At 54.5% G+C, this 27,490-nt stretch overlaps 2 protein-coding genes across 3 annotated transcripts; both read right to left on the bottom strand.

The window, feature by feature from the left end:
• Positions 1 to 5,595: 5,595 nt before the first annotated feature.
• Positions 5,596 to 22,549, bottom strand: KCNJ4 (potassium inwardly rectifying channel subfamily J member 4). 2 transcript variants are annotated; one of them, XM_064454512.1, is made up of 4 exons: positions 22,138 to 22,549; positions 9,834 to 9,935; positions 9,080 to 9,255; positions 5,596 to 7,853 (listed from the first exon to the last, which is right to left on the bottom strand). In XM_064454512.1, exons 3-4 carry the CDS (start codon positions 9,100 to 9,102, stop codon positions 6,524 to 6,526), a joined length of 1,353 nt encoding a protein of 450 aa, XP_064310582.1. In that variant the 5' UTR covers positions 9,103 to 9,255; positions 9,834 to 9,935; positions 22,138 to 22,549; the 3' UTR covers positions 5,596 to 6,523. The 2 variants fall into 2 exon arrangements, with proteins under 2 accessions (XP_064310582.1, XP_009504989.1); XM_009506694.2 differs by lacking the exons at positions 9,834 to 9,935; positions 22,138 to 22,549 and having other exon boundaries at positions 9,080 to 9,406.
• On the bottom strand, positions 11,790 to 12,914 carry LOC104046535 (endosome-associated-trafficking regulator 1-like). Its single transcript, XM_064454534.1, has one exon. It carries the CDS (start codon positions 12,912 to 12,914, stop codon positions 11,790 to 11,792), a length of 1,125 nt encoding a protein of 374 aa, XP_064310604.1.
• Positions 22,550 to 27,490: the final 4,941 nt, after the last annotated feature.

The following is a 27,490-nucleotide window of genomic DNA, read 5'->3' as shown; positions in this document are numbered from 1 at the left end:
AGAAGCGCGTGCAGGCTGCAGGTCCTGTTATATATATCTTCAAAGTCTTCTCTGGAGTTTCTGTGTCAGCTCGTCCTCTTCTGTTCAATACTGCAGGAGTGGTGCGCAGGCCTGTGTCGGGTCCCTGATAGACACAGAGAGTCTGTTGCTGGGTGAGCATCTGATCACCTGCCAGGAGCAATTTCAAGCTCCTTATTTTCTCAGTCACATGGCTTCTGTAACGAGGCTTTGTATTGTACAGGCCTTCAGCTGACTCTTTCAGTGACTGTAGCGCTGGGACATTCAAAAAACTCTATCAATGCACTACAGCCAGGGATCCAAATATTGCCAGGTCCCAGGTTTCAAGACTTGCTATTTCAGATCTGGGGCCAGCACCAAAATAATCCTGCTAATTTCAGAGGCCAAAAAAAACTTTTAAAGCTCAAATATCCAGTGTCTCACAGACTATTTCAGGATGATGTTTGTGTCCGTCCTGAATTTCTTCACAGGCATCAGGGCAGTGAAATCACACGGCTCTGCTTGGCAACATGCGTTTCCTCTTTCCATGCTGACCTGACTTTGACAGCCAGTCGCTTGGGGTCTGTGTGCCCAGGCTGCCCAGCGAGCAGAGGGATTGCCCCCACTAGGTGCTTTCTTCTGGAGGGGATGTCTTCAAAGGTAAGCAAATACACTAATGGCCCACTGACTGCTCCGCTTGTGTTGCTTTCCCTGGGGAGCGGAAGAAACCCAGGAGACTCAGTGAGTTTGCAAGCCAGGCTGTCATTATCTAATCTCCCGAGGGAATATGAAAAGGCCGGTTGCCAGAAGAGCCCTCAGGGCATTGCAAACCCTGTACCTGAGAGCCCTTGTGCTGGCGAGGGCACATCTGAATGGGGCATTTCTCCAATTCCATACAGTTTTACTGCCCCTCTCCTGCTGGGGAAGCGTGCTAGCTGGCCGCCTCTGGCAGGGGAAAGGCAGGAGAACCCTGCTACATCCATAAGTTGTGTGTGCTGTGCCAAAGGATGGAGTAATAGGGGGAAAAAGGAGCAAATCTCATACACTGAGCACATGCAATCAGGCAGGGCTCAGGTGATGACTGAAGGGCAGGCAGGCAGCAAGGTGGCAACCAGAAGGACCTGACTCCAAACCCAGATCATCTCTGCCTAACTTTCCCAGGGCTGGAGCAGCTTTGCAGACTTTTCTCCAAGAAGAAATCAAAGCGGTAGCAGATAATCTGAACTGCTTCCAGAGCCACCGGCTGTTCTGTGAAAGCCATGGGCTGGCTGTCAGGCAGGCTGACCTTTATTGCAGGTTATGAGTGCAGCGTTGGGAGTGGATGCCGGTCATCTCAGAAACTACCTTCCCTCAGGATCACATTTTCCCACGCCTGATCCCCACCTCTGACCCACGGCACTGTCCGCGGAGCCAGCCCCACCCCCAGCCCCACGTTGTCATGCCAGCCCAGGGAGCGGGGACCTGCGGGGATGCCGGGACCTGCGGGGATGCCAGCCTTGCTTTCATCTCTAGATGGTGCTCTGAGGCCGGGCAACGGCTGGGCTCCCCGGTTTGTGCCATGCCACTCAGCCTCCCTGTGCTGCGTCCTGCTGGCGGGAACATACCGGGACTGGGGAGGACAGGACCCCCACCCTGCTGACCATGGCAGGAGGAGAAGCTTGTGTAGCCCCTCCAAGGACCTGCAACCGTCTCAGATCCTCCTGCTGTGGCATCCTCCAGCCGTGGGATACGGTGCCACGGGCAGCTACATCAACAGACTGTCTCCCCTTCCGCCCCACCCCTCCGCTGTCCTCCTTTACCTGCCCCAGTGGGGCTACCCCAGCTGGTCCTACGCAGCCCCATGCTTTCAGCATCCCAGCAGGCTGCTTCCCCTCCTTTCCCCCTCCTGTGCAGCCGGCAATAGTCCATCCCAGCCTTGCAGATTTAGCACAGGGCCGGCGCCTGCGGGGTTTTCCGATAGCAGCACTCCATTAGGGCCCAGCTCTGCTCTTACCACCGGCAATGGCAAAAGTCCCATTGACTTTGCAGGGCAAGAGCAAGCCCTTAATGGCCTGGGAAGGTAAGGCGCTTTTTTTTCTGTTGGGTTGGGGTTTTTTTTGGTGACATATAAAACCATGGCCACTTCATATTGCCTGCCCAAAAGCTTGGAGAGACCTTAGCCTCTCCTGCAAAGGCAAAAAAGGGTTGCTAAAGCTCTAAGTGAGCAGAAGAGGCATTTTGCCTCACAGAGGTCATGAACCTGCATCCAATCCCCAGGGTAGCAGCATGCCCCACTCTGTTCCTGAGCAAAAGCTGGACAAAGCTGAGCTGGGTTGAAAAAGAATGCATTTGCTCAGCAGCACAGACATTTTCAACACCATTTCCTGATCACGGAAATACAAACCCATTTTATCCCCGTTTGAGATTATTGTTGTGTTTCTTGAAAATATTTTTAGTCGCAGTATGCATCAAAATGTTTTGCTGAGCAAGTTTTGGGTGAGTTGAAAGGTGCCAATGATGGTTTCTTTTCAAAAGGGTTGTCCAAAAGTGCCACCAAAAATAAAACATGAACGAGTTTCTCAAGTGTCATTTAAAACAACAACAACATTCATCTGAAAGCTGGGAAGAGTGACAGCAGCATAGTTAGTTGTCATGGGGTAGAGGATCTGAACCAGTGCCTGGATCTTATTCATATGGAAAAAGTCCTTCCTCTCCCCATTATCTTTCTGGTGTTTGAACAGCTTTCAATAACAAGCCAAGGAAATCGTTGAGAAGTAAGACAGGATGAAAATATAGGTTGTGGGCAGATAAATGAAGAAGCAGAGTCTTCCTCCTGAAAAGCAAGCTTCCAGCAACTCGGGATTAGGGGCAGGTCTTCTGGAAGCAGTCCTGCCATCAGGTCCTGGAGGAGGGAGAGAGCCCGGGAGCGTCGTGCCCTGGTGGGCAATAGAGATGTCTTCTCTGGCGAGCATGGGACAAGAAAGTGTCACCTACCTGAAGGGTGACGGTCCACATATCATATGCAAACAGCCAAAATATCAGATGTGTTTATGGTTGTGAATGGCTTGGAGAGCTGATTTGCAGACTTCTTAGAAATGTCCAGTCTTCTTTATAGCAAACAGCCTTCTGAGGTGGATTCTTCTGGTGGCCTTTCACGGGCTGCATAAAGGAGTCCCCAGCCTACAGCCAGAGAGGTGCTTGTTGAGATGGATACTCCTATCACATGGCATTTGTGTGGATGAAGTTGTGGTATAGAACGGGTTATGCCCTCCAGTGTGTACTTGGGCACGAGTACTCTGTGATTCAAGCGTGCAGGTACAGAAGTACCTCTGCAGAAAGATGTACGTACCACTGTCTGTCAGCAAGGCCTGTGGACATGCATGCAGCTTGCAGAGGCAGAAGAGTACTTTTTACTGGGAGGAGTGACTGCACCAAGCCATTGGATGGGCTATGTGTGCCCAAGGAATGTGCCATTTTGGCAACATAAGCACAGCTGTAGGAAAAGTACCTGGTGGACAGAGGTTTACCCATCACCTCTGTTCTCCCACACTGTGGCTGTTCCTCTTCTTCCCCCTGCCCCCTCCCTTCAGCCCATTTCTCTCCCTTGGGTCCTCCTTAGGTCTTTCCCCTCTCTAACAATGTGAGAACGTTGCATCTTTCTCCCAGTTTTATTGTGAACAGCAGGGGTTTAGCTGGTTTTTCCTCAACAAATTGGTGTCTTCTCCCCAGTGATGCCAAACATGACATGAAAAGGGCCAGCAGGTTCAAACATACAGAGGGGGCTAGGATCCCATGCTTGTTCCCTTAGCCTTACTCCATATTCCATTCCCATAGCCTTATTCCATTCCCATAACCTTTTCCCATTTTTCCCCAGACTCCTGCCATTGGAAGCGGGGGGTGGCAGCACTGGCCTGTGTGCCACCTCCACTGGCCCAGCTGTGCATGCCCAAGGCCCTGGTGCACCTCAGCTGCTCCATCTTTGCCTGGGCTCCCTGGGAGCTCGCTCCTTGGAGACGAGCCTCCCAAGAGCTAACAGGCCATGGGTACATCATCCCCACCAAGCACTGCCGTCTGCCTCCGAAGGATCCTGTACCTCGGCAGGGGTGTGCCCAGCCATGCGGGTTCCCCCTCTCCTGGAGGCCACCACCTCGGTCTGTGTCCTGGATGCCCATGTCCTCTCACACAGAGTCCTCTCTCGGTCCATTAGGTTGTTTCCACTGCCATGGCCAGTGGCAGACACCCAGCTCTGAAAGCTGTATTAAAAGCCAGGTCAATACCAGCCCCTGCTTATTCCCTCTGGGGAAAATAAATAAGTAATAAAAGGAAGGAGGGAGGGACTTCATTAATTAGCAATGGGGAGGAAAGTTGGGACAGGGACCCACGTGGAAAAATGAGGCTGTGTATCAAGTCATACATGGGAAAAGCTGGGATCCACGAGCTCCTGTTCCCACCCTGCCTGACAGGAGCAGAGGGAGGCATCAGGAGTGATGCCTTTCCTTTCTCTCCCCTCTCCTGATGCTCTGCTCTTCAGTTGTCACCTATCTGCTCATTTTCATCCTCCTGACAGCTCCTTTTCCTTTCTTGGCAAGGCTTCCCAAAGGTGTCAGATCATTGCCTGGGTGCAGAGGAAACATGTGCAGGGCAGCTGTCCCCCCGCAGAACCTGCACACCGGGACCAGAAATGGCCACATCTGGTTCTAGACACATCTTGTTAGTATACCTCCACTTTTTCTCAAGCGCACTCACATATTACCTCATTTTCTCTTTTTCTTTTTCCCTTCCTCCTCCTCCGCCTGCCTGCTGTGCCTGCTTCTTCCTCTCACTCCTGCTATTTCCTTCCTTCCCCTTCTGCTGCTTCCCCCCTTCCTCTTCTTGAACCAATTCCAAATTGATATCGAGATGCTGTTTCTCTGCTTTGTGGATCAGGAGTTGGGTGGGACATCGTTTCTTCAGCCATTCCCCTTATAGCACAACCTTTGGGTACCCAGAGCAGCTTTCTGAGCTGCCTGTTTGTCTTTCTGTCTTCATCTACAGTTTTGAAGGTGTGATTCTGCTGCTCCTAAAGGAAAAACCTCACTAGGTTTTCGCATCTTTTGTGAAATGACAGCAGGTTGACGTTACAGGTCTAGCTCTGGTTGACTCCCTCCCTCAATTCCTCTAGTTCTTACTTGCCTCTGGCAAAAAAAGAGGTTTGGGGGTTTGGGTTTTTTTGGTTTTGAGCCTCACGTCTAGAGCAGTGTCTTGCATGTCTCTGCCTTTTCATCAAGCATATCTATAATCCTTCCCTGGGCAAAACTCTTGTTATCTCCAAAGCAAACAGGATTGTTTGACCCCATCCTACTGGTAATTTTAATGCAAATCCTTCTTTCCCGTCATACATTTTGTATGACCTTGTCCCCGAGCAAATTCTCTGACGTCTCTTATTGTAGGTCTTTACCAGGGAGGCCCAGAACAGGGGAGCCCTTGTGGTGGAGCTTCCAGGCGCCAAAGCCATACAAACAGCAAACACCAGCACTAATAACTCATCAGTCTCTATACCAGGCTGCATCCTTGGCGTCTCTCCTTTGCTTCCAAACCTCCCCCTGGGATATTAGACTTTATTAAAAATAAATAGTTACAAATTCAGTCTTACAGCTGATGGCAGCAGGGAGAAGAACAGAGGAGGTGATAGGAGCAAGAAGAGGGTTTGCTGTCCAGTCAGGTCACTTGTCTGTCACCCCAGCTGCGCTGTGCCAGGGAGCAGTCTGAGTGTGCAAGCACAGGGCCCTGCCTCCTCTGCCAGGCATCTCAGAAGAGGAGCAGGACATGATTTTTAAGAGGACTGGGAGAACTGGGTCTGAGTCCATGGAGCTGAGCTTCTTCTGGAGGTGACAGATGCCAAAAGCCAAGGAGACTGCAGAGTAGGCTACATAGAGTGTCCTTGTCTCCTAGCTTGGCATTTGCAGTGGAAGAATATGGATTTCAGTTCTTGTTCTGTTTTATATACAGAGTCATGTGCAACAAGCAATAAACATGCAAGTAAACCCCACCCTTGAGATCCTTCCCCACTCCCTCCAGGAGTCCTAAACCATCCCATCCATCCTCATCTGGTCAGTGCTTAGGTATTGGTCCTCTCCTAGTGACGGTCATGACTCTTGACAGCCATGGGGCCTACCCACATCGAGAGGGAACAGGAAGTCTGCTTTTGTCTCGGCAGCAGAAACACTTGCTGTGGGTCCCTGTCTGTGTGTTGAGGGCAGGGACTCCTGTCACCTCTCCAGAGATGAGAAACCAGGCGTGCTGCTCTCCTGTCTCTGGGCAGGAAAGGTATCCTAGCACAAGCTGCACACACAGGGAGAGTAGTGTATTCTCACTCCTCTTCCAGGCAGTATGACTTCATGAGGAAGGGAGTATATTAGAGCAGCTCCAGGCCTTGATGTACTCAGAGGTTGAGTGGCAGTCACAGGAGGCATTTTTGTGTGGGCAGGGGACTTATCCAGCTATGTACGGGTGAAGAATGGAGGAGGAGATGGTGGGCGATGGGTGTGGAATGGGGAGGCTGGAGTAGTTAGATGGCTGACTCCCTGCGGTATGAGATTGTATCTAGGGGCAGAGTTGCCTGGAGCCGCTCCAGGTCCAGGTGGCTTCCAAAATCCATCATTTGGATAACACCTCCCTCTTCTTTAGTGCTGCCCCCTAACACCACACCCACTTCGTCATCATCTTCATCTTCGTCTTGACTGACAAGAGCCAGCTCATTCTCATAGCAGAAGGCACTGGGAGGTGGGGGAGAAGGTAGGATAGTCATCTTGCTTTCTTGCAGCTCCCGGGCTGAGCAGCAAGGTGTGCCGGCTACCTCATAGGTTTTGTGAAAGCGCGAATAATCCACTTTGTAGTGGTTCTTCTCCTCAAACACAACTGGTTCAAAACGGTGACCCCAAAGGATTTCACTAGCAAGGTAAGAGCTTCGTGCCTGGGTGGTCATGGCTGTGGCTTCCACCATCCCCTCCAGGATAACAACAATCTCAAAGTTCTCTGTCTCCAGCTCCTCCTTGCCAATCCCATAGAGTGGGCTCTCCTCATCAATCTCATGAACTATAATAATGGGTGAGACCAAAAATATACGATCGAGGCCCACATCATAGCCCACATTGAGGTCCCGCTGGTCCAGGGGGAGGTATTCCCCTTCCTCTGTCATGTAGGGTTTGATGAGCTGGGCTCGGACATGGGCCTCTACAATGTGGCTCCTCCTCAGGTTGCCCACCCGCCACATGAGGCACAGTTTGCCATCCCGCACAGAGATGACCGCATGGTGACTGAAAAGGAGGGTCTGGGCCCGCTTCTTGGGCCTCGCCATCTTGGCCATGATGGTGCCAATCATGAAGGAGTCAATAACACACCCCACAATGGACTGGACTACAACTGCCATGATGGCCAGTGGGCACTCCTCAGTCACACAGCGGAAGCCGTACCCAATGGTTGTCTGTGTCTCCACTGAGAAAAGAAAAGCCCCTAGGAAGCTGTTCACGTGCATGATGCAGGGCTTGAGGAGAGAGGGACCACCTCCCACTGCCGGTGCATTGAGGTCACCATGGAAGAAAGCGATGCACCAGAAGAGGAAGCCAAAGAAGAGCCAGGAGACCAGGAAGGTGGCGGAGAAGATCATAAGCATGTACCGCCAGCGTGTGTCCACACAGGTGGTGAAGATGTCGGCCATGTAGCGCTGAGACTTGTTGCTCAGGTTGGCAAAGTAAACGTTGCACTGGCCGTTCTTCTTCACAAAGCGGTTGCGGTGCTTCCGACGGGGGGCATGGCCCTTCCCATTTCGGCTGTGCCCATTCATGCTGCCCAGTGCAGAGACCTTGTGTCCATCCTCTTCGGTCGAGACGATGCTGTACCTGGAAGAGAAGAAACAGGCATTTCCAGCAAAAATATGTGAAGAACAACAATAACCACCAAGATAGTGAGGGTGGGAGGCGTGTGGGCGTCTCACAGGGCTACGTCAGCATGGCATTGAAGTTCAGAAGAGCATATTTCCCTGGTTATTGCACTGTGGTGCCACACTGACCAAATTGGTGGAGCTCAGTTGCAATATTTGCAAGTCTTGCTGTCGGGAGGTTGTATCCAGCAAAGCCCTGACAGGGCAGAAAAGCAGGAGAAGCTTGTAGCGCTGAGCTTCCTTCCAGCCTTTGTGGTGAGGGACCCCAGGCTTCGAAACCTGACAGCAGCTAGGACAGCCAGGAAGCCTGGGAGCAAGCACCCGCAGTCTGGCCGCATTTTGGCCCTGACATTATATAAGGCCATGAGTTTCTATTTTCTCCTCCACTCTCCTCACTGGTTTCACGGTGTATCAGTGACAATGTTTATACACTTCTTGTGCTCAGGACAATTCTGTTGCCACAGCAACGCGCGTGGCTCCCAGCATCCCACATCCAAAGCCAAAGGTGTAATTTGGAGATCAACAGCCAAGTGTTGGCAGATCTCCCTGGGAGGAGCTCCCCACATGCCTTCTGGGATATGTTTGCCCCTCTGGCTCCTCTTCCTTGCAGACAGCACCACCACAACCCCTTGTGTGCTGCTGGGTCTACTGTTGCAGATACTCCTTAATGACGTGATGGCAGAAGATGCTCTGACCACTGAGGAAATCAAGGGAGTGCACAGACCCACCACAGACCACTGAGCCCTGGTTTCCCAGGACCTGTTGGGCTGGCAGTGCCTCCCTCCCACACCACAGTGTTGACATGTCTGCTGGAGCCCTCCAGCATGGGCTCCGTGACCCTCATCCTCCTCTCATGGGAAAAGGGAACGGGGAAGCATGCGTGGCTGGAGTTGTGACCCCTGGGGACAGGGGGCTTATGCAGCACTAGTGGAATCTGTAATTTCTGGTCCAGCACCATGCAGCACTTTGCTTCTCCTCTGTAGTACTCCTCCTCTGAGTACTGCCCCCGTGTACGGTGTGTCTTGGATTCAAGGAGAGAGGAGCCATACCTTGGAGCAGGAAAACCCTGGCAGACAATATGAGAAGAATATACCAAAAGGCAGGCTGAAGATAGGGCCTGAGGGGCCAGATGAGGAGCCCAGCCCACCCTGGGCAGCAGCAGTCCTTGAGAAAGGGGTTACTCACCGGTTGACTCGGACACTGCCCATGGCTCACTGTATCATCAGGTGTCAGGGGGCCGTGGGAGCAGGGAGGGCACGGGATCTCATACAGCAGCACTCACATGGGACCGGGCTCCTCTGGGTTTCACCTCCGGTGAGCTGGGGCCCATGCTGCCATTGCGATAGCTCTTGGGCATGTGCCTTGCAGAGAAGGATAAAGCAAAACCCAGTCAGAGCGTCCCCTGACAGCACCCATCCCAGTCCCAGAGAAGGGGTCCAGGGTTCCCAGCCTTTTGCTTAGGAGGGGTCTGGAAGTGTCCATGGGGCACCATGCCGCAGCCTGGCTCAGGCAGGTGAAAAGCTGATGGATGCAGACTGGGTTGCACAGCCCACAGCTCCCACGCTCCCTAAGATCTACTAACAGGAGAGATGCAGGGCCGGCTGGTTACCACCCTCCAGATGAAGGGCAAAACAGCTGAACAGCTTGCAGGGCCCTTGCCCTGAGCCATTATATTAATATCATAGCTTACAGTAGGATGAGAGCTCAGCCAGGCTAATTACCTCACATACAAGGGCTAAAGAAGCATGGACATGCAAGGCAGCCCTCGGGAAGCCCCATCAGCCCAGCCTGACCCAGAGAAGATTGATTTCCAAGGGGTGCAAAACATCCCTCTGTTTCAAAGAGGAGAAGAAAAGTGATGGGTGGAGCCAAAAGGGAGAACTGATGGAAAGGAAGGGCTTAGGGGTAGCTGAGGAGAAGACGGTTAGAGCAAACAGACCTTGTGACATGCTCTGCATACAGCATCCAAGGGGCAGTTCAGCGGCAGGACCCTGGGGAGGATGTCCAGCAGATGTTACGTCCCAGCCTGGTCCTCCCTGAACTGAAGAAAGGGGAAACCGAAGACTCAAGAGCCGACCTCTCCCACCTGCCTAGAGCTGCTAGGAAGTGAAATGCAGTGAGGTGGTAATGACTCACAGATTAGGAAGAGCTTTGTACACCCATGCTAATCCTGCACTGTAACCTGTGCAGAGCGCAGGACACAGACAAAGCCAGCTAGTTTGCTTCCTCCCAGCCTCACCGACAAGCAACCAATGGTTGCTATATCTGGGACAAATCCAAGGATTTCTGGGTCAAATCCAAGGTTTAGAGCTGCTTGCAAGAGGTCATGCACAGGCAGGAGAGAGGAACAGCAAGTAGCGTTGGCGGGGATAGAAAAGCTGGTGAGAACCATCTTTGTCTCCTCAACAGTGTTACCGAACAGGGCTTCATGTGGCTAAGGGTGACCACGTGACCACCAGCTTTCCCCAGTTAGGAGCACAGACTAGAACACAGCAAGTAGGGAGCTCCAGATATCACCTCTGATGTGCAAGCACTGCCGTTGTCACATCTGGGATGAAGATTAACCAGCAGTCTCTCCTCCAGAGACCAAGGCAGTTTAAGTTTCTCTAAGTTTAAACTCTAAGGCAGTTTAAGCCCTGTGGCAACACAAACATGGTTGTTCAGACCAGGGATATTATGGGACCAGGAGAAGACAGCAACCTTGTAGTCCACAACTCACCATACAGAGGTAAAAGTGAACAGCTGCCTAAAAATTCCCATCAGGAAAAAGCACTTCGGCACTAAACTCTGGCAGCACCCACTCCCTCATCGCCTTACAGCATCTAAGTCTTTAAGGAGGGTCGGGAAATTTTGTTGTGCAGGTGGGTGAACCTTCAGCAGAAACTGGGGTCAGTAACCTAAATTCATCAGAAATGTTGAGGGATGACTAGGTGATGAAGGAAGGTCACTTTATGCCCACAGATGGTCCCACTAGGATAAAGCTAAGACCCATCTTCAATGATTACATGGTGAGTTTGGACTGCAGGGTCCCACAGGTCCTTAGGAGGTGACAAAGGTGGGCAATATAGAGGGGTGGGTATACCCCTCTATGCCAGCTCCAGCCAGGAGAGGAATGGCATCCTCTCCAACCGGCACCTTCCTTAGCCAGCCTGGATAAGCCAAGCTCATCTTTAGCCAGCACTGACACTGATAGCAGAGGAAAGGCACCGCCACAGCTCTCGGATGGATACTTCACAACTTCCTAAAGGTTTCTGACGACCATTACTACCCCTTTCCCCAGCTGCAGGAATAGATGCACAATTTCTAAAGACTTCAGATTCCTAGCCCAGGTGGTGGCCGCCTCCCAAAGAAGAGGATGGAGGACCTAAGCAGCTTCTGCCCACTGAAATTATGCTCCGCAGCACCCAGATCTCTGCTCCTAACCTTCTCCGCCTCACAGAGAAAGGGCAAAGGAAGCAGATGAAATGCAGGTACCACAAGGGCTGTCTGTCTCATCTCCACTTCTGGCTGACACAGCTACAGGAAGGGATGGGTACACTGTGTAAGAGCACGGCATCCCATGCTGCTGTGCTTCCTCCTGGCTCCCACACAGGAGCTCAAGTCAGCTGGACCTGTGGCATGGCCTCCTGCACCACGGCTGGACCTTGCACCTCAGAGCCTGGGAAATATTTGCTGCAGGCTCTGCAGGGCCAAAACAGAACATCAGCAGCTAAAACTACATCACTACCTGCAATTTGTACTTAATCACAAGAAGAATATTTCCGTGAAGTATAAAGGCTATGAATCTGAACACACACATTCGAGCATGTGAGAGAAAATGGTTTTAGTATAGGCTGTAGTGGGAGCTCCATGGTCTCGGTCCATACTCATCTGTAGGACACACACAGAACTGAGTTCATAGCTCTTTTTCTGCTTCAGCATTGGAAATTTTGCCAGTAGATCTAAGAACCTCAGCAACAAAATGCAGTGACTCTGCTCCAGAGGTGAGCTGTCTGATGGACCAGTTTGCACCCGTTATTATCTTGCGGAGGTTCTGCAAGGCAAAATCTATGTTGTGCTTCACAGCACCCAGGCTGGTTGCTTGGCCTGCTCTCAGGTTTTTGTTCTCCACCTTGGAGCTCTCCAGCTCCCCCCGGAGAATAAAGATCTCCTGTTTCAGCTTCTCCACGTTGCTTTCTGCCTCCAGAGCCCGCTGGGTCATTAGCTGGAGACTCCACTCAGTCCGCTGGAGAAAGGACTGTAGCTCTTGGGCTTTCCTTTCTTTGGCCAGGCTGGTCTTCAGCTGCCTCTCCAGCCTCCGCACCGTGCATGCCTGGTTCTCCAAGGAGCTCTGCATGCTCCTGACTACCCTCCTGAGCATGTCATTCTCCTCCCTGAGCACATCATAGGTCAGCTGCAGGGACGGCAACTCCCTGTCCCCAATGGCCTCCTCGTGCAGCATGTGGGGCTCTGCTCTCTTGGTGCACTCTGGGTACCCCAGATAAGGGTCACTGGTGTGGGCCCATTTGGCAAACACATCCATCCCCAAGTGCCTGCCCGTGCTAGACGGGAAAGAGTCATAGGGGTTGCACAGTGCTGTACTGGCGGCTTGGGACACATGCAACCTTTGATGCACAGGAAGGTGATAGGTTCTGGTCCAGCTGTGGTCGTCTTCTTCAGACAAGCTGCCAGGCATTTTCATGTCTTTGTTAAAAGGTTCCTGTAACTCCTGAGCTTCTTCCTCAAGCTCCAGTGCATGCTTGGCCAACATCTTGGCATATATCCTATTTTTCACTCCTTCGTCTTTCACCATGTAAGAGTGCCCAGAATTTAGGGACAATAGGATGGGTTCCCCCAGATCCTCCACCTGACTGTCACCTGAGCTGTCATGGCTCTTGCACTGGGGCGGAGGATGTGTGAAGTGCCAGGGGTAGCTGAATTCATCATCGTTGTCATCATCACCATCATCATCATCTCCCAAGCCTTGAGATTCTGGGCAGGCCCTCTCCATTGTCCCAGGGATGCCAAGCAGCCGTGACATTTTTCAGGACGCTTTTGGCAAGTGGGAGGATCCAAATTATCCTCCTGGAGCCTAGATCACACAGGCCGGTGACACTGACAAGCAGTGTGCCAACTTCTGCAGCCTAAGCAACGCTTGTGGGAAAAGAGGCGGTCACCGAAATCCCTCCATTTAGATCACAGAGTATTCAGGAGGGAGCAGAGGGGGGGACCAGGCATCTCTGTGTCTTTGCTGCAGGGACAAGAATCTCCAGGGTCTGTGATGTCATCGTGTGACTTCACTGACTGCTGCAAGATCATGACCAGTGGGGCGAGGAATTGATCAACTGCAAAACTGTTTTTTCAGCAGCAGGAGGATGAGCCAGGTCCCCTTGGCTGCAGAACCAACCCCAGCTCAGGGGTGCTGCCAGTGGACACAGAGGAGCTCATGAAGCCACCTGAAACCCACAGCAAGCATTAGGGACAGGGACCAGCCAGCCCTGAGCCGACAACATGGGGCAGAGTGGACAATCCTGCCACGCAGTCTGCCGCAGGTTAATTGCGGGAGGGTGAGACGAGACCGAGAGATGTCTGGCAGTAAGGTCAAGCTGCTGGTGTTTTGGTGCCAGGACTCACCCTGGGCAGAGGCAGGAGATGTCACCAGCGCTTTGGCCAGAGGCATCGCCCCAAGCTGGCCAGCCAGCGAGGGGTCTGCGACATGGTGCTGCCGATCTGATTCATCCCCGGCTGCCAGCTGGCGCAGGGAAGCGTTAGTAATACCGCCACAAACTCAGAGCGGCACGAGCCAGGAGACGAACGAAAATAAACCCACTTACCACTTCCACCCCAACACACCCCCACAGCGTGCGGTGCCACCATGGGAAAGACAGACAGACAGGCGAGAAACCCTGGGCTGGGGACTGCCATCACATTGGCCTGGCATTCACATTAGCCCCCTGGAGAAGCCATGCCGGGAGGTGATGTAGTCACTGTCCCTCCTCAAGCAGCTGGTGGCCCAGGGCCACTGCTGACATCCCTGCCTGCAAAATAGGTGCCACGATCTTGGCAAGGCCAGGGGCCATGCCAGAAGCCTGAACCCTATGCAAACTCTGTTCAAATGGCTGTGAAAAGGTCCTGTTGCTGCTTGGAAACCTGAAACACAAATGATATGAGGGGGGAAGGCTCAGAGATGCCTCCAGCAAAAGGGGATGCCATTCCCATCCTGAACAGGCAGCTGCCTATTGTGCAGACCAGGCGGAGGAAAGCCTGACCGAGGACAGAGGTGTGAATCCTGGAGCTTGCCCGAGGACCTTTCTTGGAGTTTGCTCTGCCTCCTGGGACCCACATGTACACGGAGGAAGCTGGGGAGTCAGTGGCAACTCCTGGGTAGCGGGGTGAAACCCCACCAGTGGGTGCAGCATGGGGCACCCTGGGAGATGCTAGGCAGGAGGCTGCGGTCTTGAGAGATGCCTCTCCACCCCTCCTGTCCCCAGCATATATGAACACCCATGTATTTCATGGCCTGAGGAAGCCCCTCAGTGCTTTAGGAAGCTGCTGCAGCATGGGCATCGCAGCCCGTCTTGCAGCATTGAAGCTGACTGCCAGGTGGGTCTCCGGGGCAAACAGCCGCCTCCAGCCCTGCAGCCTGGGCTGCCGTTCCCTCCTTCCCAACGACTTTCCCCCTCCTGCATGCTAGATTCAGCGATGCTGGGGACACTGCTGCCATGCTGCAGTCATCCCCGCCTTCCCGGGTGACACCGCACTCCAGCAGCACAAGCCATTGCATCAGCCCACGCTGCCACCCCAGCATTGCTCTGACCCTGAGCAGATGCGTGGGGCCAGGCTGCTGCCATTGCTTTCTGAGGAATCTGAGGCTAATAATGTCACGGCACATGGTGCTGATGCAATATCTCCATCGCTCCATCCCAGTACATGGTGCATCACCTCGCACGTCCTAGGCTTTCTCCAGCCCCTGCCAGAGTGGATCATATTTGTCAATCCTTCCTTAAATTTGCACTTGAAGAGTCTCATGAAACAGAAAAGTCCACGCTGAAGCACTCCCCCACTTCTCTTTTTATAACAACCGTATCTGGTGCTCTGGGATGTACACCGTGAACGACGATGGAAAAATCCCAGGGTATTTTTACACTCTTAGTCTTTGCTTTATCTGGAGTCGTCTGGCAAATGCTTCCCTCCTGTCTGTGGTCAATACCGCAGCCGCTGGTTGCGCTCTGCTTCATGCCTTTATTTCTCTTACCGGCTGCATAGCACCGTCTGGCTTTGAGATCAGCATCCACAGACCCATCCTGCTGGCTCAAGCATGGTGACAACACAGCAGACATCTTCTCGCCTCTTGGGGAGTCAGGGTGGAAACTCCCGCAGCAGAGAGGGGACCCCTGTGGTTTTATGCAGAGCCTCGCAGACCCACGGCATTTGGTTTGTCCTCTCCATCCTCTTCGTAACTCCACCTCTTCTCCTTTTCCTCACAAATATTCCTGGGGTTCATGCCAGGCCTCACAGGGCAGCTCAGTGCCATGGGGCTGTCTTGTGGCAAGAGGCAGCGGCTGAGCTCTTGCTCCTCCGTGCCGGCAGGGCTGGGTGCTAGGCGCTGTACGAGCACATGCGAAGGCACAGTCACCATGCGGGAGAGTTTTACCATATTAAAAAGGCAAGTGACATATGGAAGGTGAGGGGAGGAAGCTGTAATCAACTCTATACCATTTTTATATACACACTTCTGCCTTTTCGTTCAATAATTATAAATAGATCGAGTAAGTGCCAACAGTCCCCATCTGCCCTGCAAGGCATGATCCGCTGACCAGTTTCTCTCTCCAAAAGAGGTTTTTATTAAAGTGCCTCTGCTCGGTTTATATTTTGGGGTGTAGTGAGAAGGGGGGGGATTTTTTTTCCCCCCTGTGAAGCCCTGGAGCCTGGGGATGGGTAATATGAAAACAAAACAAAATGATTTGAAGTTAAACCATCTCAGTGTGTGACTCAGAGCTATTCATAGCTCCCTGAAGCCAGCTGCAGCAACGGAGCCAGAAGGATTCTGCCCGTATTATTATTCCAATTACCATCTGAATTAAAAGTTTGAGCAGTGATCAGCCCACATACTGACGGGAGGGGGAGAGAAGAAAGCAAGAGAGAAGGAGAGAAAGAGAGAGAGGGAGAAAACACAGATAAAAATGGGATCCACACAAAGGTCCCCAGGATGACAAAGTCAGGAAGAGGCACAGAAAGGTGACAGCATCACCTCCTGCCTGCTCGCACGCCGCCCCAGTGATCCCTGCTCCGGCCGCACTGTCCAGGCAAAGGTGCTGCAAGAGCAGCCAACCGCTCCCCGGAATCCTGGCCAAGAGGTGGGGTGCCCCATGGCAGGGCTGGTGGGACTACCATGGGTGCTCACCTGCTATCCTCTGTCCGAAATAGGGCTGGGGGGGGCAAGATGTAGGGGCTGAGGGGGCAGCTGAGCAGGAGCATAAGGAGAGGATGCTGCTGGGGTGGCAGCCGGGGAGAAGTCCCTGCTTTTTCTTGTCAAGTGAGGTAGGTGGGTGTTATTCTTCATGGCTGGCATCACAGGGAAAATTAAATGCTCAGAAGGCCCCTGGCCTTCCCTGGGTGGTGTTCTTCACCAAATAGGAGCTAGGCTTCGTGGCAGCCAGGGCACAGACCATGTCCCCTCTGTTCCAGAGGAAGTGCTGGGGCTGACGGCTGCCCCAGCAGCTGTCTTGCCAAAACCATGGACTGAACTCCAAAGGGTTGGTACAAAACCCGCAAGAGATGAAAAACTGAAAGCACTGGGGTGTTCCCAAGGTCTCCACATCCCAGGTGACTGTGATGTACTCAGGTCACCTCCTCCAGCTTCCCTGCATGACTGCATCAGTGAAAAGGGCATCTCCCCTAGCCCCCCCACCCCAAGGATCTCCCCTCAATGAGCATCCTGCCCTGTGGGAGCCTTGCCAAAAGGCCATCCCCAGCAGTGTCCGTGTACCTCAGCGTCTCTCCAGCACAGACCCCCTGCTGAGCCCATGCCAGCCTGGCCAGGAGGGTTGCCTGCACATGGCCTCTCAATGGCTTTTGGCTAGTCTGGAATGAGGATCACTACCAGTGCGCAGGAAAAGAGGGATAAGGGTGGCCAGTGTTGTCTGCCTGCCCACTGCGGCTGTGCTCCTGACAGGGCAGGGACGGTCTGCCAGTGCCTCTGCAAAGCGCCCAGCAAAGCAGGCACTTGCAAGTGGGGTATGAATGATGATAACAACAGCGACAGCCACAAAGGGCAAGCAATAGCCAGGGCAAAGCCTGCTCTGCACCAAGCCCCCAACCAAGAGGGTCTGCAGCTGCAGCTCCACACCTGTCTGCTGCACAAGGGCTGAGTTCCCAGCCTGGCCTGGCTGCTCAGTGCTAACCCATCAGTGACAGGGAAAAAAATTTCCACCCAAAACCCTTGTCACTACTCCAACAAGGAGCCCAGTGGAGCCACCAGCCTTCGGAGAGGGTCCCAACTTCTCCCCTTTCAGTCATGCTTGCCGGGCACCAGAAACAGAGCAGAGGGAGCATCCCAGGTAAGCTGGAAAAGTGCACTCCCGCAGAGAGTGGATTGACTATTTCACTACAAGATGCTGACTTGTATCGCTGCAGCTTGCTTGGTCGGGTTAAACAAATGCACCTGAAAGATATCATGCCTAAGTGCTGCCCGACGCCTGTGGTACAGAAGACCATCCCACCCTACTTCCCCTGTCCCCTGGCTCCCTGACGTGGCAGGTGAAGCCAGCATGGACAGGGTCAGGCACAGGGGGAGAGTGGTGCAAAGCAGGACATGGCAGCTGTGTTTGCACACTGCTACACCTGCAATAGCCCCCCCCCTCATTGTTATGGGTTGCTGTTGGACCCCTGCTCCTCTGGGCTGCGATGCTTGCTCCTGCTGGTGCCCTGCCTGCTCACCTGCCTCTCGCCTGCTGGCACTTGGTACTGCCACAGCTTCTGCCTGAGCACCTCCACCCAGATACAAGGCTCTTTCTTGGTGGTGGGAGCAATGGGGACAGAAGAGGAGAGGACTTCTGGGGCTGCTGGGTCTAGGCCCATGGCAAGCACCCCTTCATCAAGTGCACCCTCAGTAAATTTGCAGACAACAGTAAGTTGGGCAGGAATGTTGATCCGCTTGAGGGCAGGAAGGCTGTGCAGAGGGATCTGGACAGGCTGGATCGATGGGCCAAGGCCAAGTGCATGAGGTTTAACAAGGCTAAATGCCGGGTCCTACTGGTGGGTCACAACAACCCCATGCAATGCTACAGGCCTGGGGAAGAGTCGCTGGAAAGATGCCCGGTGGAAAAGGACCTGGGGCTGTTGCTTGACAGCCAGCTGAATATGACCAGCTGTGTGCCCAGGCGGCCAAGAAGGCCAACATCATCCTGGCTTGTCTCAGTAACAGCGTGGCCAGCAGGAGTAAGGAAGTGATCATGCCCCTGTACTCGGCACTGGTGAGGCCGCACCTCAAATACTGTGTTCAGTTTGAGACCCCTCAGTACGAGAAGGACATTGAGTTGCTGGAGTGTGTCCAGAGAAGGGCAACGAAGCTGCTGAAGGGTCTGGAGAGCAAGTCTTATGAGGAGCAGCTGAGGGAACTGGGGTTGTTTAGTCTGGGGAAGAGGAGGCTGAGGGGAGACCTTATCGCTCTCTACAACTACCTGAACGGAGGTTGTAGCAAGGTGGGTGTTGGTCTCTTCTCTAAAGTAACGAGCAATAGGACAAGAAGAAATAGCCTCATGTTGCACGAGGGGAGGTTTAGATTGGATATTAGGAAAAAATTTCTTCACCAAAAGGGCTGTGAAGCATTGGAACAGGCTGCCCAGGGAGGTGGTGAAGTTCCCATCCCTGGAGGTATTTAAAAGCCCTGTAGATATGGTGCTTAGGGACATGGCTTAGTAGTGGACTTGGCAGTGCTAGGTTAATGGTTGGACTTGATGATGTTAAAAATCTTTTCTAGCCTAAATGATTCTGATTCCTTGTAATGCCATCAAGCTTTTCAGAAGGATGAAGCAGCTGCTTGTTCAGCCTCTGGGATTCCCACTGCCCTTTAGCCCCCAAGATCACTGTGCTGCTGGTGGGGCCAATCCATACAGCTCTCGTACCCTCCTCTATAGCAGAGTCATTTTTGACATCCTCTTTCCATAAGTCTCTTTCTGGCTGGCCCCTCTGCACAGGTGCAAATGCCGTGGCCTGGTGCAGAAAGGGAGTGGGTGAGAGGAGAGGGGTGAGTAAAGATGAAGGCAGGGGACGGGAGAGCAGGCAGCTGAGAGGCAGACAGAATCAGGCCGGCAGCTCATTGCACCAGTGCTGGTACCACTCGCTGGGGAGGGAGGAAAGGAGGTGAGGAGGGAAGCAGGAGAGGTTTCGGGGTCTTTTCTCCAAGCCTTTTGCAGGGGACAGAGTGGGGGACGCTGCCTCCCTCATTTTCACACAGCACCAGGCTCCCTCTGAAGTGTTTCAGGAGAAATGTTGCCATAGAAATAAAACAGCCGTCCAGATTGCGAGGGGCAGGCCGTCTGCCATGGTGGCAGGGGCTGGTGCAGGCACATGCAGAGGGGCAGCAGGAGTCCCTGGCCAGCAGCGTGGGGCAGTGCCGGGCCGGAGGATACCTCGTCCTCCATTCTCCACTCCCTCAAGTCCAGTGAGAGCAGTGGTGGTGCTGCCATACCAGTGTGGCTGGTGCCAGCCCCAGGTGGCATCTCCTCCACAAATGCACCCGTGGGTGAATACTGAAACCATCCCCCAGGCTCCCCAGATGATGGGCATGGAGGTGCACAGGTCTTTGGGGCTGTTGGGACAGGGTCACACTGCAGCTGGCTCCCATCCTTCATCTGCCTGTGCTACAGAACCACCTTCACTGCTGGAGGACAAGCCTGAGAGGTCTGAGGGCAAGAACCGGCCCAAGGGCAGCCCCCGCCCATCCTGAGCTCCCCCACTGCCAGATAATCAGCATTTCTCCCAAGGGGCTTCAAGACTGACCGTCCCTGGTAAAGCCTCCTTGTCTGGAGAGGAAAACAAGTGCCAGTGCCTCCAGGGGCTCCACGTGATGCCCCTCCACCCTGGTAAGGGGAATGGGAGCAGCGCCATCGAGGAACATTAATTTAGCCCGACACGGTTTTGCAGCTCTGTGAGGCAAGCGCAGACGGCTTCACTCAGTCCTTACCATTCACAGAAAAAGGAGCACCAGCGGGAGGCTGGGGAGCTGCGCGTGTGTGAGTAAGGGATCGATCGCTAAGACACGAGCATCCATCTATTGATCCCCATCCGTGTTGTCGGGTTAAGCCAACCCAGTGCAATAACGAGACAGGACAGTGGGAACTTGCTGAGGGCAGATTGCCATTAACCGCTCCACTCTGCGTCTGCACTGATGTCAGCGCACGGCAGGCACAGGTATCCATCACTGTGTCCTCCTCCCCCTTGCTGGCACCCTCCCACCGGCAATATGACCCCAGGAACACAGCTGCTCCCAGGGTGGTGGCCGGCAGCTGAGCTCAGGGTGGCCAACCAGCCAGAGGGGCCAGCAGGCACCCGTTCCGAAAGCTAACTCAGTCCTTCCCTGGCCACCTCGTTGCTTCCTGGCTTTCCTCACAAACCATGGTAGGGAGCTGCGAGGGGCAAGGACCACTTCCAGCCCCCTGCCAGCAGAGCACATCGTGGTGCTGGGTCTTGGCATCCAAGGAGGGAAGAGATGGAAGAGGAGGAAGGTGGAGAAGAGAGAACCCCACTTCCCTCTGGATCAGCCCTCTCCAGCTCATCCTGTCTGTTGCCATCCTTACCATCCCTCCTCTTCCTCACCATCCCCTGTCCCCACCAAGCTCACATTTCCATCCTAAGGCACATATTCGGGACACGGTTTAGGAGGCACGGTGGTGTTGGGTTGATGGTTGGACTTGATGATCCTAGAGATCTTTTCCAACCTTAATGATTCTATGACTCTATATTCCTCCTGTATTTATTATTACTGTCAATGACCACAAACAGGGGTGGCCATGTGCTGGGGTGACCCAGGCATCTGTGAGTGCCACTTCCAATGGCAAATGGATAGGAGGCATGTCCCCACATCTTTAGGGAGATGTGCTCCCTGTGCACCGCCCTGTCCCTCCTGCACCCTGGGTCACCCCAAGCGCCAGGTCCCTCTCCACGCCTCCCACCTCCTGTGGACGCCCTCTCCCGAGAAGCCGAGTAGGGCATGGAGCAGGGGTGGAGGGTAGACTAAGAGACATGTCACCTCTGCCACACGTCCCCTGCGTGCACTGTCACTGTCTGCCCTTTGCAGTGCACCCCCCAGCAGGGGTGAAGGGAGGAAGGGGAGAAGAGCGAGGCCCCAGAGCTGCCATTTGCTTTGCTGTGGATAGAGCCGGGGATGGGCAGTGGGGATGGGAGAGCCCAGGCTCTTGGCAGAGGGATTTGGTTGTCACCAAGCAATTTCCCCAGGAGGGATGGCATCAGAGGCTGAAGGTGGCACCAAAGATGTTGGACGTGACCTGCACGCACCATACAAACCTTCCTGCTGGCTCCTGCCCTGGCAGGGACACTGGCCTGGCCAACAGGGAGGAAGGACAGAGTTCCTCCCGAGTTCTTTCACCCAAACCCAGTATCCAGAAAAGCCTTTGCACCCTGCCTATCTGGGGTATGTTGGCCCACCGCCAGCAGGATCAGCCATGCTGGGACTAGAAGAGCTTGAAGGCAAGGGAGAGGGGGACAGATCTGAAGCCCAAAAAGCTCCACAGGCAGCAGGAGAGCCAACGTGGCTGCTTCGGCCCCGGTCGCACCGAGTGCTTGGAGAAAGGGTCTCCAGCTCCATTCTCCTCCAGGCTGCCTTAGGGAACTGGCCGGGATCACTGCCCACACGGAGCAGGAGAAACAAACAACAAGCAAGACCCAGCAGTCACTAAGGAAACACAGGGAGCCAAAAAAATGAAGAAGTTACCTGCAAAGCGACCGAAGTCAGGACAGCGAGGGGTGGGAGGGAAGTTGGGGAGGTTTACAGGCAGGTACCCACCCCTGCCCCTCGGCCCGCAGCCGCCCCGGTAGCCGTATGTGCATACACCGTGCACACAAGCAACTTTATTATTCACTGGCACGCTCACATGAAGCCACGCATCTCTCCCTAAGTTATATTTATAGCTGTTCCTCAGAGCGAGCGCAGATGAAACAATACGTTATTTTCCTAAGGAAAAAAAACCCTTCCCGGTCTCATGCCGGTGAAGGGAGCGGTGCGCTCCAGCACTGCTTCTTACCCGGGTCCTGCCGAGGGCTGCCGCCTGCTCCAGCCGTGCAGAGCCAACATCAGAGGAAGGGGAAAGCGGCCGGTTTCTCCATCTCACCATGAAACGTCTCAGCTGGACCAGAGGAATCAGGGAGGTCTCTCCGCAGCCCTCACTTGCCTCTGGCTTGGGGGTTCCCCCCCCTCCCCCTAGGAGCTAGTTCTCTGCCACGACCTGCTCCTCTCCTAACTCTGCCCTGCCCACGCCAGTGCTCTCCTCCTGCCTCTGCCTCTCCTCAGCATTTTTCGCTCCCAGGAGCATCCATCCCACGGAGCGCTGATGTGCCTTCGTGGCTCGGCGACGGGTTCAGGTCTCCCCCTCCTGCCTGGCTCCCTCCTTCCCTGGCGTTATTCACCCGTGTGCCTTGCTGCCCCCCTGCTTTGGTTCCCAAATCCCCCCTCTCCCTTCCACTCTTCCTCCCTTTGCGCTCTGCTCCCTTTCCCTGGCTGCCTCTCCCCCTCGCTGATTGCTATGCAGTCTGTAGCTGAGAAGTCAGTAACTCTGTGGTAGGATCCAACAGCTTTCCGCTACTTTAGCCCATCCTCGCGTGTGAGCTCAGAGCCGCGGAGGCACCGCTGCGGAGCCGCCATGGGGGAGACGAGAGCGCAACCATCGGCAGCGGGAAGGGGACGGCAGGGCCGCCAGGTGCCCCCGGGGAGGCGAATCATCCTGCCAGGCTAGCGCGAGGGGCTGAAATATCCACTGTTGGGGTTTTTTTCCCACATGGATTTGGGGTGCTGGGCTGACACCTCACCCTGAGGAAGGACCAGGCAGTCCCAGCTCATGCAGAGCATTTCCCACAGGACATTGCCTCCCCGCATCCAAAGCCTGGCATCCCCACCCTGCAGTGCTGGGGCCATCCTGCCGGGACCGGCGATGCCAGGGAGAGCAGCACGGGCAAGGAGGGACCAGCCCTCGGGGCTTCAGGGTAGTGCACAGGCCACCTCACTGGGAAACATGACCCCACAGGCAGTGGCTGTAGGCACAGGCTTCCAGGGACAGCCCTGCACCAGGCCACTGGGGTCTGTGGGTGTGGTTTCCATCTTGATGGCTCATCTGCCACCTCCAACATTAAGGCCTCTGCTGGAAAGTCAGAAAAGGTCAAAAAAACCCACTTTTTGACCACCCTCTGGGTCCTGAGCCTGAAGCAATCGTGACCCTCCTTCCCAAAATCACCCCAAGATCCCCTGGCACATGGGTGCCCCCTCACACAACATGCTGCAGGGACTGCCATCCACCACCAGCACCAGCGAGCGCCACAGCGAGCGCAGCCAGCTCTCACCTGGCAAAGCCACCCCAGGGGGAGCAGAGGGTATTTTTAGCAGCTCTCCACACAGATGAGCAGCTGCAAACAGGGAGCATGGCAGCCTCATGCACCAGCCAGCTCGCCCTGGCTGAACCACAGCTGCTCCCCGCTGCTCAAACTGGGGGTCCTGGGGAGCTGCGGTGCCCAGATGGAGCAGTGCCAGCCTGCTCCCTCCACCCCCTCTGCAGCCATCACTACTGGGACCTGTTGAGGTTCAGGGGTGACTTGGTTTCCTAAAAGACCTGTCCCCAGGGCCCGTGGGGCTGCATCCCAAGAACTACTGCATGGGAACTCCACGGTTGCCCTGCCAGAAAGCGTATCGGCCCGCTGGCACCGCAACAGTCCTTTCCCCTCCATGCAGTAAAGGGATTAAGATGCTGCTGAGGTATCTTGCTCCTTCCTCAGGTGGGTGAAGCCACCAGGCACCTGTGCACCCCTGCAGCCCCCTCGGCTTCAGGTTGGGTTTCAAGCTCTCTGCCTTTCACTCCTCATCGCCAGATCCCCCTAAGACCTCATCATATTTCCCTTCAGCTGCACAGCAAGAGGATGAATAGCTGCACCTTGTGCACAGCGTGGCACCCTGGCATGACCAAGAGGCAGCCGCCACGGCTGGGGCCATCAGGAAGGACATGGGGACATTGCATGGAGGACATCACCAGCCCCTTGCTGTCCTTGTGCCCCCAGGGTGCTGTACCCCAGCACCCCAGGCCCACCGGCCCCGGCAGCGGGGTGGCTCACACTCGCCACCCCCGCCCGTCTCCACCGGCACCGTCTTTAATAAGAAGCGTGGAATATTTTAGCACCTATGGAAAAGCCACCACAGACGGTGGTGGCAGCCGTTGCCAGGGAGACGGTCCCAAAAATAGCCCCACTCCGCCAACCTTTCCCGATGCTGCTGTGGGGATGGGGGAGGCAGAGGGACAGAGGGATGGAAGGGTGGGGGTATGGATGGAGGGATGGAGGAAAGGAGGCAAAGAGGGATGGAGGAATGTTTGGAGGGATGGAAGGAAGGATAGAGGATGGATAGAGGGGTGAAAGGATGGATGGATGGATGGATGGATGGATGGATGGATGGATGGATGGATGGATGGATGGATGGATGGATGGATGGATGGATGGAGGGATGGAGGGATGGAGGGATGGAGGGATGGAGGGATGGAGGGATGGAGGGATGGAGGGATGGAGGGATGGAGGGATGGGTGGAGGGGAAGCAGGAGCTCCTGGGAAGGTGACAAAATGCTGCCTGACCCCTCCCCTGCCTGGTGAGACCACCAGCCACCATGCCAGCAGCCCTTTTGGGCACACATGGTCCCACTTCCCTGCAACACCAGCTAAGCCAGCATGAGTCCTCGAGCCCTCTCTGACCTGGGCAGGTCTGACTTAGAATGTTTAAAACAGACAACACAGTTTTGGACTCCCTAACACCTGCTAGGCTCCCTCTGCCATCCTCCTTTGACCATCCCATCTCTATCCCCAGTGCTCCAGGACTGCCTTGGCCAAGCTGTCCTGGTCACAGGGTCAGAGGTGGTGAGAGATGGAGGTGGCCCATGATGCTCAACCCCACCACGTTCCCCAGCCCCTCTGGGAATGCCGAATCATTTGCCTCTCTGGGTCCGCTCTGGGATGAATTGTGGGGACTGCCTGCCCTCCCAGGGGGTCTGGATACAGCCTGAGCCACAGCCTGCAGCAGAAGTGGAGGGGGACTCCCAGCCAAGCACCTCTAGAGGCAAAAGCACAGAAGCCTTCCTGGTGGCAGGAAACTAATGGTTTAGTGAGAAGGAACCCCCCCTTCTCCCACCTTCTCATGCCATTGCCATAATCTTGCAGGACATGCGGAGGTGGGCAGGGCCCTCAACGGAGCTGCTGCGCCTGGCCCAGGGGCTCTGCAGGAGAAGGAGCCTCCCAGATCAGCGAAGGCAGAAAGGGAAAACCAAAAATAGAACTAAAAGAAAAAAAAAAAAGAAAAAGAAACCAAACAACCCAAAATTCCCGGTTTTAATGCCAAATCCCAGCTCACTCCCCTCCCTGTCACCCTGGTGACATTCCTTGTGGTCGCCATGGAAACAGGAGGCATGGAGAGAACATCACCGTGCAGGGTGGTGGCAGTGCCCGGAATCATTTCGGGAGGCAGGGAGACACCCAGTGCAAGGTGCTCTGTGCTGTGGCAAGGAGGGAAGGTTTGTTTTCACTTGCTCCCACTTTGTGTGCCAGTTTTTCCTTCTCTAAGTGTCCAGGTGCCCCTCGCCCTCTTGGCAGCCTTCCCATGGCCCTCCTGCATGCCACACAGGGATGTCCCATGGGGAGACCCCCAGCCCCACCACCACGTCCCAGCTGAGCGAGCTTGGCTGTGCTGTTGCTGTGAAGTCCCTCTGATGGCCACCTCACATGGAGGTTCCTGCTGACACAGCAGGAGATAACACTATGGCTTGGGGCCGACCAGCTCTTCTTGGGAAGGCACAAGATGAAGAGAACAAACCTTTGCCACCCACCATGGTTTTACCCCTCTGCAGGAGGCTTCATCCCCTGGGTGGGAAAAGAAGCTGTGAAGAGGACCAGAGGGACCAGAGGATGACAAGGGCTCTCAAACATTGAGGCCTGGAGACTTAGAAGCGGATCTGTTCGTGTAAAGGAGCCTGAATCTGTTCCCCAGAACCTCCCACCCCTGCTCCACAACTTAAACCTTTCTGCCCACCTGCAAAAGGACCTGGGACACCAGGGACCTGCGGGGCCACTGGGGCTGGGGCTCGGCTTCCACCAGCACTTGCATGGCCTTGCAGAGCCCTGCTGAAATCCCAGGCGGCTCCGCTCTGATGGCTGCAAACCCAATTTCAGCCCGTCCCTACCCCGTCACTCCTTTGCTCATGCTCTCCTTTGCTCTAACCTGCTCTTCTCCCACCACAACGACCTCTGCCTCAACGCCCTGGCAGGGGCAGGCAAGGGCCCTTGCCGGTTTCACGGGGCCAAGCGGGTGTTTTCCAGCCCAGCCTGGGAACACGGCTGGAAAAGCCCAGTGCGGCAGGTGCTGGAGCAGCAGAGAGGGAAGACACAGCAGCCAGCCTAATGGGCAGAGAGGAAATGTATGTAAATGTATTCAGAAAGGAATCCGGGGATGCTAATAGACTCACTAGTCCTTTCCATAAGCACCAGGAATAATATTTTTACGCTTTAATCATTAAGGATTTTACTCCAAGCGAGCCCATAAGGATATGCCGACGGAGGGAGACATGAAAGAGATGGCTGCGGGTGATGGCTGGGGACAGGGAGGGCAGCAGCCAGAGCCGACCCCGGGGCAAGAGCAGGTGGGGCCATGCAACCCTTGAGGAACCAAATTAGACCCATAGCCAGCTGCGATTTGCCTGGGGATGAGGTGACAAATTAAAACATCCATTTGTTTGTATTAAAGCAGCTTTATATTAGTGATTAGATAATGAATATCTAACGGCCCCGTCTCAATGAGGAGGTCCCCTTGCACTGCCGTGAGATGCCCCTGCATAACCTCAACTGCGTGGACAGGATTTATCCCAACCAGGCCGGTCACCCAAGGCTGTTTCTGAATATATTAAAACCTCATAACCATCACTACTAAGCTTATTTCTATTAGAACTATAAAAATGGCAGTACCTATGTGCTTCTTTCACACAACAAATATATTACATTGCTTGTAATCCACTTGCAGGAACCCAGGATTAATATTTTTCAGTGGTTTCAAACCAGACCTTGGAAGGATTTTTTTTTCCCCTCCGGGGCTGGGCTCTGGGATCCACATCGCTCCAGACAGGACATCTAAATGTGGGGGTGGCCAGTGGGGGGGCCACCAGGGAACGGCTGTCCATGACCTACCGTGGGAGGGAGGGTGTCCTGGTGGGATATGACATACAGCTGCAGCAACCCAATAAGGCAGATCTCTCCCTGCTTCTTCATTTGCTCCAGGAGACAAGGTGGAACACCAGGGAGAAGGTGCTGGAGGCAGGATGGGGCCAGGAAGGGCAGCGGGCAGGAGGCTGCCAGCGGGGACTAGGA

Source organism: Phalacrocorax carbo, chromosome 1, assembly GCF_963921805.1.
Source record: "Phalacrocorax carbo chromosome 1, bPhaCar2.1, whole genome shotgun sequence".
Lineage (NCBI taxonomy): Eukaryota > Metazoa > Chordata > Aves > Suliformes > Phalacrocoracidae > Phalacrocorax > Phalacrocorax carbo.
This window is presented reverse-complemented; position numbering and strand designations above follow the sequence as displayed.

Bases quoted from the DNA above. Each gene is read 5' to 3' on its own strand.
- KCNJ4 (XM_064454512.1), bottom strand. From the start codon at position 9,102: ATGGGCAGTGTCCGAGTCAACCG. The intron at 7,854-9,079 runs GTGAGTAACCCC...CTTCTCTTCCAG, and splicing joins GGCAGTGTCCGAGTCAACCG to GTACAGCATCGTCTCGACCG.
- LOC104046535 (XM_064454534.1), bottom strand. From the start codon at position 12,914: ATGTCACGGCTGCTTGGCATCCCTGGGACAATGGAGAGGGCCTGCCCA.